This window comes from Rhineura floridana, chromosome 10 (genome assembly GCF_030035675.1).
Source record: "Rhineura floridana isolate rRhiFlo1 chromosome 10, rRhiFlo1.hap2, whole genome shotgun sequence".
Taxonomy (NCBI): domain Eukaryota; kingdom Metazoa; phylum Chordata; class Lepidosauria; order Squamata; family Rhineuridae; genus Rhineura; species Rhineura floridana.
In genome coordinates this window covers 54,551,864-54,566,961 of record NC_084489.1, presented here as the reverse complement: position 1 = coordinate 54,566,961, position 15,098 = coordinate 54,551,864, and the positions used below count along the sequence as shown (strand labels likewise).

Below are 15,098 nucleotides of genomic sequence, written 5' to 3'. Positions count from 1 at the left end.
AGTGCTTTTAGAAGCATTTGTAATGCTACTATGACGTATTTTAGGAAAAGGAAAACATATGTAATGTTATTAGTCTACACATGTGCATGAATTGGAAGGGATAAGTGCCTTGAACAGGGCTGGAGATTCCTGATTCATAGTGGTTTGGTCTGTATTCATAAATGAATGCAAGTGAGTATGTGACAGACAGAACAGAGTGCTCTAAAGTTAAATAGGTACTCAACTCAAGACTTAATGGGTTGCTAAATCAAGTCATAACCACAATCAACATTTTAAATTGCATGGGGAAGCACAGATTACAATTATGAACCTAAACTCCAATGCAAGTTATTGCCATTCATAGTTTATTGCCATGTATGCCTTGGGATATCATTTCTGATACATTATTTTGTATCTCCATCAGTTCTTTGGAATACTTAGGCATATTAGCAAAACATATTTATGGAATTTTATTATTTCCTAATTACTCTTATTATTTAAACTATGGTAAGAAAAGAGGGGGAGTTCAGTCTTCACCTTATTAAAGCCTTGCATCAATTTTTCAGGGAGTGTCTGGGTGAAGCTCATGAACCTTGTGACTGCGAAACATGGAAAAATTGGCTGCAGAAGATAACAGAAATGAAACCAGAAGAGCGTAAGAATGGCCGTTATGGTATTTTTTGTTAATTTGTAAAAACTCTGTATAATTATGTAATATAGTATTGTCCTATACTAGTTAGGAGTAGTAGTCTAAAGGCATGAGTTACAAAATAGGCAGCTTGACCTCCTATTGGGAATGTGGATGATGTTAGATGACGTAAGCAATATAGAGCAACTGTAGCTTCTTAAACATCTCTATTCACATGAAATGGTATTAATAATGCATAGATAAAGAGCAGAGATTTGAACTGAACTTGGTTGGTTGGACAGAATTTCCTGCAATATAGTTGTAAGTTTCCATCTTTGCATCAGCGGAGCTTCAGAACTGAGTGCTTTGGGTATAAAGTTTGAGAATTATTAAAAATGCATAGTCACCTGGAAGCATAATGAATATACCAGTCAATAATAATTATAAAATAAACAAGATGTGGTCTACATTGTTTAGGGTACAAGTAATTTTAAAGAAATCATGAGGATTTGAAAATAAAATGTAGGGGGGAAAGCAATATTTCATCTACTTATTAATCTGCAAAGAATACTGTTCCTTGCTGGGAGTTGCAGAAAATGAATGTGATTTGTATTCTTTCATTTGGTGGGATGTTCTATGGAAATAACAATTTGCTAAAAATTATTGAGCAAATTTATAGAGATGTTGCAAAAACTGGCAGTGAAAATGAGTGTGCATCTAACCTGCTATTTAATTTGTTGTAGATATTTGTAGTGCCTTCCACATAGTACAGATTTATGAAGAATTTACTTACGTGAAATTGTTTTTCATGCTATAAGAAGCGTTCAGGATAAGTTAAATGTATTTAAAGATAGCCTAATTTCACAATTGGAAAATTTAGAGAATGCATTTATGACTTTTGCTGTTAACACAACATTATATGTACAAATTCTTAACTTTTCTATTTTCTTCTTTCAAAGTTGTGGGAGTTAGTGAGGCTTATGAAGATGCTGCCAACTGTTTGTGGTTACTCACAAACTCAAAACCATGTGCCAACTGCAAATCTCCAATTCAGAAGAATGAAGGTTGCAACCATATGCAGTGTGCAAAAGTAAGCAAAGATTCAAAATAATGGTGTAGTTTCCATAAATATTAGAAAAAAGTTGACTTCATGTATGTCTAAAAGAGGGTTCATGGTACCTACTCTGATCAGTCTGTTGATTTATTACAAACATGTTGTGTATTAATTGCTGGACAACATGAGAGAGTAGCTTTTCTTGCTCCCTTCCCTTTTTTAACAGGTAACATCCATAGCACCCCCAGTTCTTTGTGACAAGAAACATTATCTGATTTATTCATTTATTTGGTTGTGTCCCATGTCTGTCATACTCATTAACGGATATGACTGAGAAGTTAATTTCAATGGTTCTACTCTGAACAGTTTAGTTGGATACAACCCTTTATAATTAAGTCTATTCTGCAATTTCCTCTCTAAATTGAAATGTTTCAAGCAGCTAACAAAAGCAGAACTAAATATAATTCAAACATTTAATATATAGCATTACAACAGCATAAAATCAAAACTAAAAGAGCCAGATTCTTTTGTTAAAAAACACACCACAACATAACCTGCAGTAGACTCCAAAAGTTGTTGAAAAAGATATATATTCAGATGTTGATGAAAGAGGTGGAGCAGGAAGTTCCACATGTAGGGTGCTGCCACAGAAAAATTACCTTCAACCTTGCTTGTAAATGGGAAGCACGAGAGGCTCTTATCAGTAGATCTTGAAGAACTATCAGATTCATGTGGGAGGAGGTAGTCCTTTAAGCAGTCTGGTCCCAAGTTGTTTAAAAGTAATGACTAGCACCTAGATTTGACCTTGGAAACAGACAAGCAGCCAGTGCAGCTGATAAAGTAAAATGATCCCATCATTTTGCACTGGCTGAGATTTTTGCAGTAGCATTCTGCATTAACTGTGTGCAGGCTGCTTAACCTCCGTAGAATTCTAAGCATGGAGGCTGCATTTAGATAATCCTGTGAATCATGTTCCAGTTAGGGCCAAACTAGATATGATGTTAATTGTGTGAATGCAGCTGACATGCACTTTTTTGTTATGTAAATAGCAGTCATGGAGAAACCAATAAGTATGAATAATTGTATGCTGAAAACATGATGAATCACTGTTGTTCTGCTTGCAAGTCTTTAACAAAACTGGATTAAGAAATTAGCTTTCTTTTTCAAGTGTAAATATGACTTCTGTTGGATTTGCCTTGAAGAATGGAAGAAGCATAGTTCTTCCACTGGAGGTTATTACAGATGTACTCGATATGAAGTCATTCAACATGTAGAGGAGCAGTCCAAGGAAATGACAGCCGAGGTAAGAAGCTAATCAATACTGGGGAGATAGAGAACAGTAATTATCTTAGCTCTTGAATCTGTGAAATCTGATTTTTCATATTCCTTCAAGACTTATCAGGGTCCCCAAATGTGTTCATCTTGGCCTCCACTCCTCTCCCTTCAAGTACTGAGGGAGTGTCAGGGTCTGTGGAGGCAATAAATAATGGCTAGCAGACCCAGTCCAACAGTCAGAGTAAAACCAGACCTGAAGTGAAACCTGGGTCAAACCAGCAGAAGTAAATTTTAATTTGAAAATCTTTTTGAATGTGAACTAGAATAGGATCTAACAAAGTTCAGTTTAGTTCACAATAAAGGTTTGAGTATAATAATGTCATGGCTCACTCATTGGCCCTAACCAGAATGAATTAAGAACACAGAAAATCAATATGTGGGAAGATTTTTTATACATTTTGGGTTTGTTCAGGTATTCTGCCATTTGAAGGCCAACAGAGAAGCAAAATTGGGGATGTGGGAATGGGTTGCTGTTTTAAGGCTGCTATTCACACTAGCATACTACAAGAGGAAAGGAAAGAGGTCAACATCTTTGTGAACTGGAAAGTGCCTCCTCCATGCTGTAGTCCTCATGCAGTATCTATAGTTGCAGCTAAGGCACGCACATGCTATTGTCTCTTCCTTTATTTTTTTAAAATACTTTTGTTTAATGAACGAAATGGGGAGTATTTCCTTGTTGTTGTTGTTATGTGCCTTCAAGTCGATTACGACTTATGGCGACCCTATGAATCAGCGACCTCCAAGAGCATCTGTCATGAACCACCTTGCTCGGATCTTGTAAGTTCAGGTCTGTGGCTGCCTTTATGGAATCAATCCATCTCTTGTTTGGCCTTCCTCCTTTGCTACTCCCTTCTGTTTTTCCCAGCATTATTGTCTTTTCTAGTGAATCATGTCTTCTCATTATGTGTCCAAAGTATGATAACCTTAGTTTCAACATTTTAGCTTCAAGTGATAGTTCTGGTTTAATATATTACATACGAAGTTTTTCCACAATGGATTGCACCCAAAGTGGCTTGTGATAAACATCATTTTATTGTCAAAATATGCATCACTTTTGAGGGGGTGGGAGATAATAATTTAAGGGCAAAGCTAAATTAACAAAAATGTTAAAAAGCTAACTCAACCCTCAGCACTAGTGCTGGCCTTACTGTACTCTAAAGAGCCACAGTAATTGCCTTCAGTGCAATTCAGAGATCTTGGGGCAGAGTCTTCCCACCAGGCTAGATGGTTCCAAACTGGCTCCCTCATCATTCCTCCAAAGGAAGCTAGCAGCAGCATGATCTTGCATTAAGCAGTGAGTGGGACTAGTTGCCCTCCAAAGTGCCTTCCGACTCTGTGGTTCTAGGAGGGAAGTGTTCGGGTGTAATAATGATGGTAAGTCCTTTTTCCCATCCTCCCACATGTTCCACCTGCTAGTGCTGGCATAGTTTATTATCAAATGATGGGAAAATCCTAAGCAGCTTCCCATTGATAAATAAGTTACAAAAGTTTGGAATCCTGCGGATTTCATTAGGTTGAGGTCCAGTTCACTGTTTCTGGTATCCATCTCATTTAGGGCTCTGGTAGCCTGAGGACTTGGGGCTCAACAGTCAGCAAATATATGTACCAGTGGTTCAGTAGTGAGCTGTATACAAGGCCACTACAATTCTCTGATCATGGAAGCACATTTTAGAGCCACTGATAATTGTGTATTGCTCATGTGAGGCAGTGTGTCACTTTGGAATGAATGGCAATAGGAGGGTGCACAAGGAAAAGCAACAGAAAATGACTCTAAGTAGAATGTTGCCCACTGAAGGGTACAAAGTAGGTCAAAAAGCTTAGGAGCTGGCTACCTGTCTGACTTCAAAACACCAATGTACGATTTGATTTTTGAATTGTGTTAAGGTGTATTTCCAGCTGGCTGATTTGTTCATATAATATTCATCACCTTTCTTTTTGTGACTAAAGCTCTATTATTCACAGTTTAAATGGTTGATTGCACATTTGCCTATGCTCATAAATGTTACATTCAAATAAACCTAGTAAATTGTTAATTCCCCCCCCCTCTTATTTCCTGCAATTATTTTCTAGGCCGAAAAGAAACACAAACAATTTCAAGAACTTGACAGATTTATGCACTATTACACAAGGTTTAAGAACCATGAGCTCAGTTATCAAGTATGGTTTTAAATAGTCCTATAACATTATTTTCCAGCTTTATTAGTTCAAAACATTACATTTATCACTTCTTAAAAATTTTCTCTTACTTTTAGTTAGAACAGCGCCTTCTAAAAACAGCCAAAGAAAAGATGGAACAGCTGAGCAGAGCTCTAAGTGGACGTAAGTGTGCCATTTTTTTTCTGTGATACATTCTTGTATTCAGAATAATATACGTATACCAAAGCCTTTCAAAGTCAAATTTATTTCTGGCTGCTGCTTTTGTGCATATCAAGCTGAGCATTTGTATGGCTTGACTTACTTTCATTCATGGATTAAACAATATATTGCATTATATGACATTGAGTTTGTTTTCTATTGCCTAAAACAGGGTGAATATCTTCCTGCACTCTAAATGTTATAAACTTCCTCTCTCATGTCAAACTGCTACTTGCTTTCCTTTGTTTCTCTGGGCTGATGCTGAAAAGCAGCAACGAACTTAATTTCCTGTAGGATACCCTCCCTCTGAATCATGAGCTCCTACACAGTTGGTCCATCCTTGGCTTCTCAGATCTGCCTCTTCCCTTGCACACATTCTGTTTTTAGTATATGATGTTCGATATGACAGGGCTTTTCTCCTGTAAGTTTAAGGTGACCTCAGGTGGGACTCCAGCTCCCTCTAGTGCTTCAAGGCAGGAACGCTGAATGCTTCAGAGAAGCTTCTGGATCTCACCCCCTCTGAAGCCCTCAGTTTGTTCCTGCCTTTGCTTGAAGCGGGCGTTGGAGTATGATTTCTGTCTTCTGTGTGTGAGCAGGCTTTTTGTTGTTGTTGTTGTTTGGTACTTTGTGCTCTTTTTTTCCACATAGTGTTTTACCTTGTGTTGTTTGTGGATTTTTGTCCTGTTGTGTTTATCTCACCATCTTTCTTTTCCCACTCAGCCTTTTTGCCTTGTATCACAATTTTCTTGGTCTCCTATGTTAAAAAGAAGGGAAAATTAGGTTTTTGGTCTGACCTCCACTTTCCCTCCAACCTTCAGCTTCCTCATTTCCCTCCCCTCCATCTTCTGTACCATCTGCTCTGAGTCACCAGCTATAGCAGCGATGGGAAGATCTCGATGTACAGCCTGCTTCTCATCACAAGCTGCATTCACTGTTTCATGGCGCTTGCCTTAATGCAAGCTCCACCATTGGTTGCAGCATAACCAGAGCCCTCTGTGGATTTACCAGCCCAGTTAGTGGTTACAGTTTCAGCACTATTCTCAACAGGGAGGAGCAGGACTGGCACCACAAGGGAAACAAATGGTAGCAATAAATAAGATTTTGGTCCCTCTACATAGCAGTAGTCACCAGTTGGAAGAGGGCAGCAGTGCTGTGGGAGACACAAGAAAGTGCAAGACACATCTAATGGCCTCCAGAGCAGCCACTTTAGTGGTAGATGCCACTATGAATGCTTGAGTTCTCAGCCCAAGCATTGGTAGTAAGCGGTGTGACACAAAGGACTTCAGTCTGCATCTCTGGGACCCAGATCCCACCTCCCATGTAAATCTCTCTATGAGCCATATGTGGGCAGCAAATTGTTTGGGGATGAAATGCTGAAGGGTGCTCTAGTAAAGTTTGAAGACAAAGATTTAAAAAAGTTGGATGCCATTGCCCCACCAGTGAGGGGGTAGTTTGCTCAAGTTCTCTGATAGGTGGCAAAACCTTATCTCGGATCACTGGGTCCTCAGGGCTTGAGGCTGGAATTGTGGTGACATCATTTTCTACCTTTCCCCTTCTTTTCAAGGCCAAAGAAGACTGAGATTATGCAGGAGCCAATTCAACATCTTCAGGACATCATGGCCACTGAACCTGTCCCAGCAAGCAAGAACTTCTATGGCATATATTCGGTATTTTTCATTATGCCAAAGAGAGGCAAGGCAATACTGGACATGAAACATCCGAACCAGTTTGTTATATACCACAAGTTCTGTATGGAACCTCTGGCTTCAATCAAAGATAGTCTTGCCTCTGGTTAGCTGCCATCAGTTGACCTGATGGAGGCATCATATCTTACTGTTTCTATTCACAGGAGATGCTGAAGGTATCTGAGGTTTTCATATGCTGGACATCACTACCAGTACAGAGCAGTGCCCTTTAGATTGGTGTCGGACCCCAGAGTGTTTGCAAAGATAGTGGTAACTCTGGTGGCCCATGTCTGTCTGTAAGGGATTCACATTTATCCCCATCTGGTTGATCTTCTCACTTACTCTTCATCCTTCACGTGATTCAAGATCTTCAAGTAACCCTGGCGTGTAACAATGATCAACACGGCCAAGAGGCATTTGCATCTGTCCCGACGCATTCAGCATCTGGGAGCTCAGATCAGCAGTGACACAGGAACTGTGACTCTTGTGCCTGATCATGTCAGCATGATGCATGTGGCGATGAGATCAGTTGAGGGACCAGCTTCTGTGGGCATCACGAAACTGGCTCAAATATTCAGGTTATGCCATGGGCTCCTCACCATTCTCCCCCGTTCCAGTTTCTGCCCTGATGGCTCTGGAAAGACAGCTTGCTGAATGGAGTTCTTCTAGTGGATCTACTTTGGTCACAATTACCTTAGGCTCCAGTCTATCCTGTTGCAGGACCCATTGTGAGTAACAGATGGGCTAGGGAGTATTTCTGTGACGGAGACCTGCTGCTCAGTCAATCTTCTAGATCTGTGAAATGTATAGTTGGCCTTTCAGCACTTTGCAGCATTGCTTTGCCTGTGCTTTGTGATGCTGAACATGGATGACACCACAGGAAAGCTCATATAATTTATTTTGGAGGGGGAGGACCTGGTCCCTGGCTCTTCAGAGAGAAGCGCCTCTCCTGGACTGGGCAGAGAATCATCTGGAGTCTCTGATGGTGGACACCTCAGAGGACATGACAATACTCGAGCAGACTTACTTAGCAGGCAGCATCTGTATTTCAGCAGATCCAGCATCAGTTTAGTCCTCTTTAGATCAACCTGTTCATGTCTCTGCATAACTATTAACTCAGCAGGTTCTTTTCCAGGTTTGCAGTTCCAAAAATGGAGGTCATCGATGCACTAAACTTGCTTTTGCCGCAAAGGGTTTTGTATGCCTTCCCTTTGATGTTCCTGTTGTCACAAGTGCTGAGGAAGCTGTAGGAGAAGCAGTCAACAGTGCTCCTAGTGGCTCCTTACTGACCTCTAGAGAAAATGGTTTTTGTAATGTGGCCTCTCCCAGTCCAGGAGGATCTACTGACTTAAGGACTGTTGTGTCACCCTGATCCCACTTGGCTGAATCCTCATATCTGGAAATGTAGTGGACAAATTTATTAGAGTGGGTCTTTAGGTTTCTTTGATCAAGATGCTGATCAGAAGATGCTTCAATCCATTGAAATCCATGTGAAAAGTTAGTCATGTGTAACTTTTAAAGTCCCTCTGTTTTCAGTGGGAACTAAGTGCCCATATATAGTCTAACTTTACAAGAGCACAACGGTCATATTTTCCCGCTGGTGTTCTCGGCATCAGGTTCACCTGAGGAAGACTGGGATCTCAGAGGTTCTCACCGTTTTACAAGATGCCTTGAGTACGGCTCTCAAGCCTGATGCACTTTTGTGCCAGGCTTCATTGTTATCCCTTGTTGTCATCAGATCTGGATAAATCACTTGGTTCCCATCTGCTTCTAAGATATTTTCTCCAAGGAGCAGGATTATTATCTACTCCTGTTCAGCATTATTTCCCCAAATGGGATCCACACAAAGTTCTGACCGCTTTGCAGAGGCCTCCGTTTGTACTCCTAAAATTGGTTTCACTTTGTCTGACTCCTCACCTGGTCTGGTTTCATCAGCTTGAAGAATGTCGGAATTAAACATCTTATCTGTGACAACACTAATCTATTTTCATGGAGCTAGTGTCATCCTTCAAATATATTAATCTTTTGCTCCAAAGGTCAACATTCCCTTTCATTTTCAGCAGGAGTTAATCCTATTTTCCTTCTGTCTCCTGTCCATCCAATGGAAAAGGTGTGGCCCTCTCTGGATCTGCGTAGGGCACTTAAGGTTTACACTTCCAGGACAAAAGCCCTTTAGGCAGTCAGTCATTTTTTGTTTCTTTCCATTCCACCACTCTGGGTAAGGTTTTCAGTGCCACACTAGCATGATAAATTTAATTTGTTTCACTGTAGCTTATTCTTCATTGTATTTGACTTCACCTTCTGAAATCATGTCTCATTCTACTAGAGCAGCAGCTGCAACAGCAGCCTTCTTGCACGGTCCTCTTCATGAGGTTTGTTGCCGATTCACTAGGCATTATAAAATCAATTTCTATGCCTCAACTGTGGCAGTGTTTGGGAGGAGTGTTACAACAGGTTCTCCCAAATGTAAGGATGTCCTCTGGGCCATACGTTGGCTGCTTCATTAGGAGTTCTGTTCCCCGCCCCCCCAGATATACACGTTTTGTCTGTTCATTCAGAGAGTGCTTCACTTTTGACTGTTCTTTGTTGGCATTTGTTGGTTGCATTGTCTTAGCTTGTCAAGAGTGAAGTGAGGGCTTTAGAGTGAATGAAATCCTGGAACTTCTCTGAAGCATTCACTGTTCCTGCCTTGAAACACTGGGGGAGCTGGAGAAATAACTCGCAGAGAAATACCTTTCAGATAAGGCTGGGTTTGCCACCTTTATCCAGTGTGACACGAAACCTGCCAAGGACCCATCGGACAGAAAGTATAGTGTTGCTTCAGAGGAAGCTGGTGTCCTTGCCCTAGACCTACTTCATCAGAGCAGTCTTGAACAGGCACTCTTCCTTTGGTCCCCAAATATAATGCAGAGTCATCTGAGAGCACCATCAAGAGGATGGGCATCCCAAAACAAGAACATTAAGAAAATATCTAGACTATGGCTGGTTCTTTTTCCTTTTATTTCCCAAATAGCACACACTCGCTGTTCAGTTTAATCAGCAGCTTACACTAACAGCATAAGGACAATGTGATTGAAAAATAAAAGGGTCATAAGCCTGTGAGGAAAAGTGGAAACAAGTTATTCCTGACTCGACGACCTTCAGATCATCTGAAGTTCTGTTTGTAGGGAACCTTCCCCAACGACTTCCTTTTACATCCTTTCTGTTGTCATCCTCCATAGATCACATGCTGCCTGCCCAAAATGGTAAATATGAAGTCTGCTTGGTTTCTGCTAATAAACAGATAATCAAGACTAAGGTGCAATTCAATACACACCTGGGAGTAAGTCACATTGAACCCATGGAGCTTACTTCTGAGTAGACATGTGTTGGATTGCACCCTAAGATAGTTGTACTTCAATCCCGTTAAAATCCATGTGAAAGTCATGTCTAACTTTTAAAGTCCCACTGTTTTCAATGAGAAGTAAGCACAACTAACTTAGGCTGGATCCAATCCAACATTTGTTTGTGTGGATGACTATTCCCTAGTTATAAGTCTGTCTTAAAAATAATTTAAATAGCTCCTCTTGAATAGATCACAAATATTACTTGCCCAAATTTCTCTTCATGAACTCAAATGAATGTGATCCTCCTTTCTCCTGTGCATGTAAAAGACGGTATCAGGTGGGTTGCTAGCTCCACCTAGCAGTTAAAGGCAAAAGAGCACTGTTGAAGTTTTTTTGCAGGTCCATTCCTGGTCTGTGCCTGTTCCTGCCTTAGTTCCTGCCTTAGTTCTCTTTTGCCTTCACCGAACACGGTTGGACTCTCTCTGCCTCCATTGGTTCAGGCATGTATTGTTTCTTGTGTGCTGTTTTCATGTTATTTCATTGATCGGTGTTTTTTCCTTTACTGTTTGTTCTGGTTTTTGTTGTAATCTTTCCCTTCCGGTTTAAAAAAAAAAAAAAGACCGTAACTTCCTTCCCCTGGAAGTTTTCTTCACAGCAAGGAGCTGCCAGCGGGGGGTGTCCCCCCACCTCAGTACCAGGAGCCTTTGGCCTCTCCAGGCCCACCCCGCCAACATTGCTACCTTCTCTGTTGGGAGTAAGCCTCAGCGGCAGCCCCCTTAACATCTGCAGCTGCCCTTCCGCAGGTGGCAGCATCCCCAACCACACTGAGGCTTTTCAGGCCCTTTGCCAGCAGTCAGCCCCGTGCTTTTGCCCCGTGCTTCAGCGGTAGAGGAAAGCAACAAGCGGGCGCCATTGCCTTTAGCAACCTGCAACCGCAGTCCCCCCCATCAGAAAACCAGTTAGGAGGACGGCTACCGCTTCTGGTGGGATCTGCACTTCGCCTCTCCCCTAAGCCGCCATGTTAATGGTCTTCTCGGAGGGCAGTGGTGATCTTCACCACCAGTGGGGGGTACCCCCCATGCCTTCTTCGGCCGCAATTTCCCAAGGCCTTTATTTGCCCCTGTAAGCCCCGCAGCGCATTGCTCCCATGGGGAAAGCAACCCACAAAACGGATAACCCCTCGAAGAGGATGAAGCCACTCCCCACCACCACCTGCATCAGATGCAGCGTTGGTGCCCTTTACCAGCCATGTCCCAGGGCAGTCACATACTTCAGGGGATCAATCAAGAACAGTGGTAGCCTGTCCCTCTACTATCAGGCACGAGGTGGCTGAGGCACAAGTTATGGTGGGCAGGGCGGCTATGGAAGCCTGTTACCAACAAGATGACTGGTAGAGACAGGCAAGGACCTAGAGGGACCTGGAATCCCTATCTGATGATGAAGGCAGTCAGCCTCATCCTTCTTTGGATGCTATTTTTCCACCACCTCCTCTCCTGAAGTCTTCACAGGTTTTTTGGAGGAACCAATCCTTGTGCACCAGATCCAAGCGGTGGAGGGGCGCAAAGGCTCCAGTCTCCTTAAGCTCAGCCTATTCAGTTACAGCTCTCAGCTCACTCCATACAACAACTGAAGGAACAACTCAGGGATTCCCTCTTAATGGATCTAGCTAGAGATTTGTCCTCTCCATCTATTCTTTGAGTGCTTCTGCAGGAAGTATCAGTGCCCTCACCCTCTCAGGCTCCATCTGGATCGCAGCCATCGCAGGGCCCACCTGAGGCCGCTGAGTTGCAACTTTGCATCCTCCACCGAACCCCGCATCTCCAGATCCCTATGCCGCAGCTCAGGGCAGGCACCTTCAGCCCCCGGAACAGACACCTCTTGACCCAGACAATGACTTAATGATCTTGGACGAAGAGGAATGGAGAGGAGAGTTGGAATCTGAAGAGATTTCATCCACTAGAATATTTCAGGAACCACACTTCCTTCCCCTACTGTGTAAGGCAATGGAAGCCCTTACTCTAACTTCTGCAGAGGATCTTCCTGCTCCCTCTACATCAAGGGTCTCAGCTGTGTGTCCGGATCCAAAACCCAAATCTAGAGTGTTGACGCTCCCTTCTCTTCTCCCAAAAGTGCTCAGGTTGGAGTTTGACATCCCATTCAAGAATAATAACAAATATTATACACTGGAACAGCCTATCATGGACCAGCTGAAAGGCCCACTCATAGACATGCCCATTGTGAATTTGCTGAATCCTTGAATCCGAAGGACTGGGATGCGCACCTTAAGGATGCCACTGAGCGCAAAATGGATCAGGGGCTTAGGAGGGTTCATAAGTCTAGTGCACTCTCAATCAGGGCAGTGGCAGTCTCCTCGGTGCTTGAGCCTCCCTCCTCTGGTTGGAAGACCTGCTGGACGGCCCACAACAAGACACGGCCCGGGTACGCAAGTCTCTGCTGAAGGTCTCTCGGGCAGTTACCTTCATGGCAGACGCATCCATAGATGCCATGCAGTTTGCAGCAAGGTCACTGGCTGCAGGTGTCTTCACACAAAGAACCTTTTGGCTGCGTCATTGGGAGGCAGACCCTACAGCCCGTTCAAATCTCGCCTCAGTGCCTTATGTGGGAGGCAAGTTATTTGGGGATGACGCCCTAGCTAACGTCTTGGAGAGTAAGGAGAAGAAAAAGTCAATGCTGCCGTCCAGGAAAAGGGACGACAGAAAGTCCTTTCGTCGTTCATTCCATCCATATCAGTTGTCTCAGTCCTTTTGAGGCTTCAGGCCGTATGGAAGACCGAAGGACATCCGCTCCAGCCATCCCTTCTGGAACAGACAATGCAACCAGCCTAAATATCAGCAACACTTTCCCAGTTGATCAGGATTTGGGTCCCAGTCACAGGGACATAAGCATCAATTCTGACACCACCATCTCGCCAGTGGGGGGGTCATCTCCAATGCTTAGCTCACCGGTGGAAGGACATGTCTTCATCAGATCAATGGGTTCTTCTCACCCTTTGGTACGGCCTACGGTTGGAGTTCACTTCCACCCCTCCAGTGAGATTCATTCCATCCCCACTTTCAGTTTCTCCAGTCAAGAGGGAAAGAGTTTTGCAGGCAGTTTCCCATCTCATACAGATTGCAGCTATAGAGAAAGTCCTGGCAGGGGAGAGATTTTTGGGAAATTACTCTCTGTTCTTCACTGTCACAAAAAAAAAGACTGATCTTTCAGCGCGGTACTGGACCTCAAGGGTCTAAATGGATTCTTAAAATACCACAAGTTTCGCATGGACACCTTGCTTTCAATCAAGGAGGCCCTAAGGAAGGTGGGCTTTCTCTCTTCAGTCGACCTGAAGGAGACCTACCTCCATGTTCCAATCTTCCCACCTCACAGGCGATACCTCCGTTTTGCCGTAGGGCAAGACCATTATCAGTTCAGGGCTATGCCATTTTGCCTGTCATCTGCCACCAGGGCATTCACGAAGATTGTGGTTGCCTTGGTGGTACATCTCAGGACACAGGGAATTCATCTCTTCCCTTACTTGGATGACTTTCTGATTCGCTCCCCATTGTTGCACAAGGCCTGGGAGGACCTCCATGTCATCTTGTCCTGTCTAAAAGATCACGGCTTCCTGATCAACGAATCCAAGAGTCACCTCTTTCCATCTCAGCGCATAATACATCTGGGAGCGACTATAGACTCACAGAAGGGCCTCTTAAGGTTGTCCCAAGAAAGAGTAAACAAGATATGCAAAGCAGCGTCGGATGTCCTCTCTTCCAACTCAGCAGATCTAATGAAATTAGCAGAGCTTCTGGGATTGATGGTTTCCACATTCCAAACTACACCATGGGCACGTCATCATTGCCACACACTTCAGTGGGCATTCCTACCCTTCCAAAGCGACATAGCATCCAGACACCATCGCAGAGTAGCTCTATCGCCACAGGCAGTTGCTGTTATGGTGGACTCTGTTACTGTTCATTTATTTACGGTCAAAGACCCATATAACAAGAATAGTTACAAAAGGAAAAATCGAATACATATTTAAAATAACAGCAAATTAAAAGAAACTCTTCAAGATTTACAAAATACATCAAACATAGGCTTTCAATAATCGATCAGGTTATAAGGATAATTCATATGTTTTGGGCTGTGTAATTACTATTAAACAGAGATTATTGTTTTAGACCAATATATGATAAGAAAACATGATTAATATACCACTGGTTAGGTTAAATTATACGCACCCAAGCGAAATTAGTTTCTGCAGCGCTACATATATAAATTTAGCTACTTGGATAGTGGTTTGTTTGTCTGACCCAGATAATAAGTGAGCAGTAGAAGCTTCAGGAGACTTATATGAGATTTTTGATAAAATCTCCCTAAGGTATTTAGAACAAATATGAGAATATAGGGAGCAAGAGAGAAGGGTGTGCGAAGGGGTTTCAATATCAGTACCACACGGGCAAACACGTTGCTCATATGGAATCCCCTTAAATCTTCCTTCTAAAACTGCAGAGTGTAAAGTATTAAATCTCGCTTTGGAGAACATTACACGAAACTTAGGGATTAAAAGTAAGTCTAAGTATTCGCTAATTTTTTGGGGGGCAAAATTTAGTTTCAAATAAAGTGGTGAACATCTTTTGGACGTTTGAGAGATTGCCATTTGAAAATCTATATCCTTAATTCGTGTTCGTATTGTCGCCAAGGCAAACTTTGGGGAATGAGATATTAGGTATTCT

The 15,098-nt window shown here is 42.6% G+C and overlaps 1 protein-coding gene across 4 annotated transcripts in view; it reads left to right on the top strand.

Moving 5' to 3' along the window:
- Nucleotides 1-15,098, top strand: part of ANKIB1 (ankyrin repeat and IBR domain containing 1) — a 134,365-nt gene that overhangs the window by 86,785 nt on the left and 32,482 nt on the right. For 3 of the 4 annotated variants that reach the window (XM_061587856.1, XM_061587854.1, XM_061587858.1), the window contains exons 10-14: nt 546-652; nt 1,567-1,697; nt 2,830-2,964; nt 5,067-5,153; nt 5,249-5,315. In XM_061587856.1, the coding sequence (XP_061443840.1) occupies nt 546-652; nt 1,567-1,697; nt 2,830-2,964; nt 5,067-5,153; nt 5,249-5,315 (527 nt within the window). The remainder of the gene's footprint in view (nt 1-545; nt 653-1,566; nt 1,698-2,829; nt 2,965-5,066; nt 5,154-5,248; nt 5,316-15,098) is intronic. The other variant, XM_061587855.1, reaches the window with a different exon arrangement.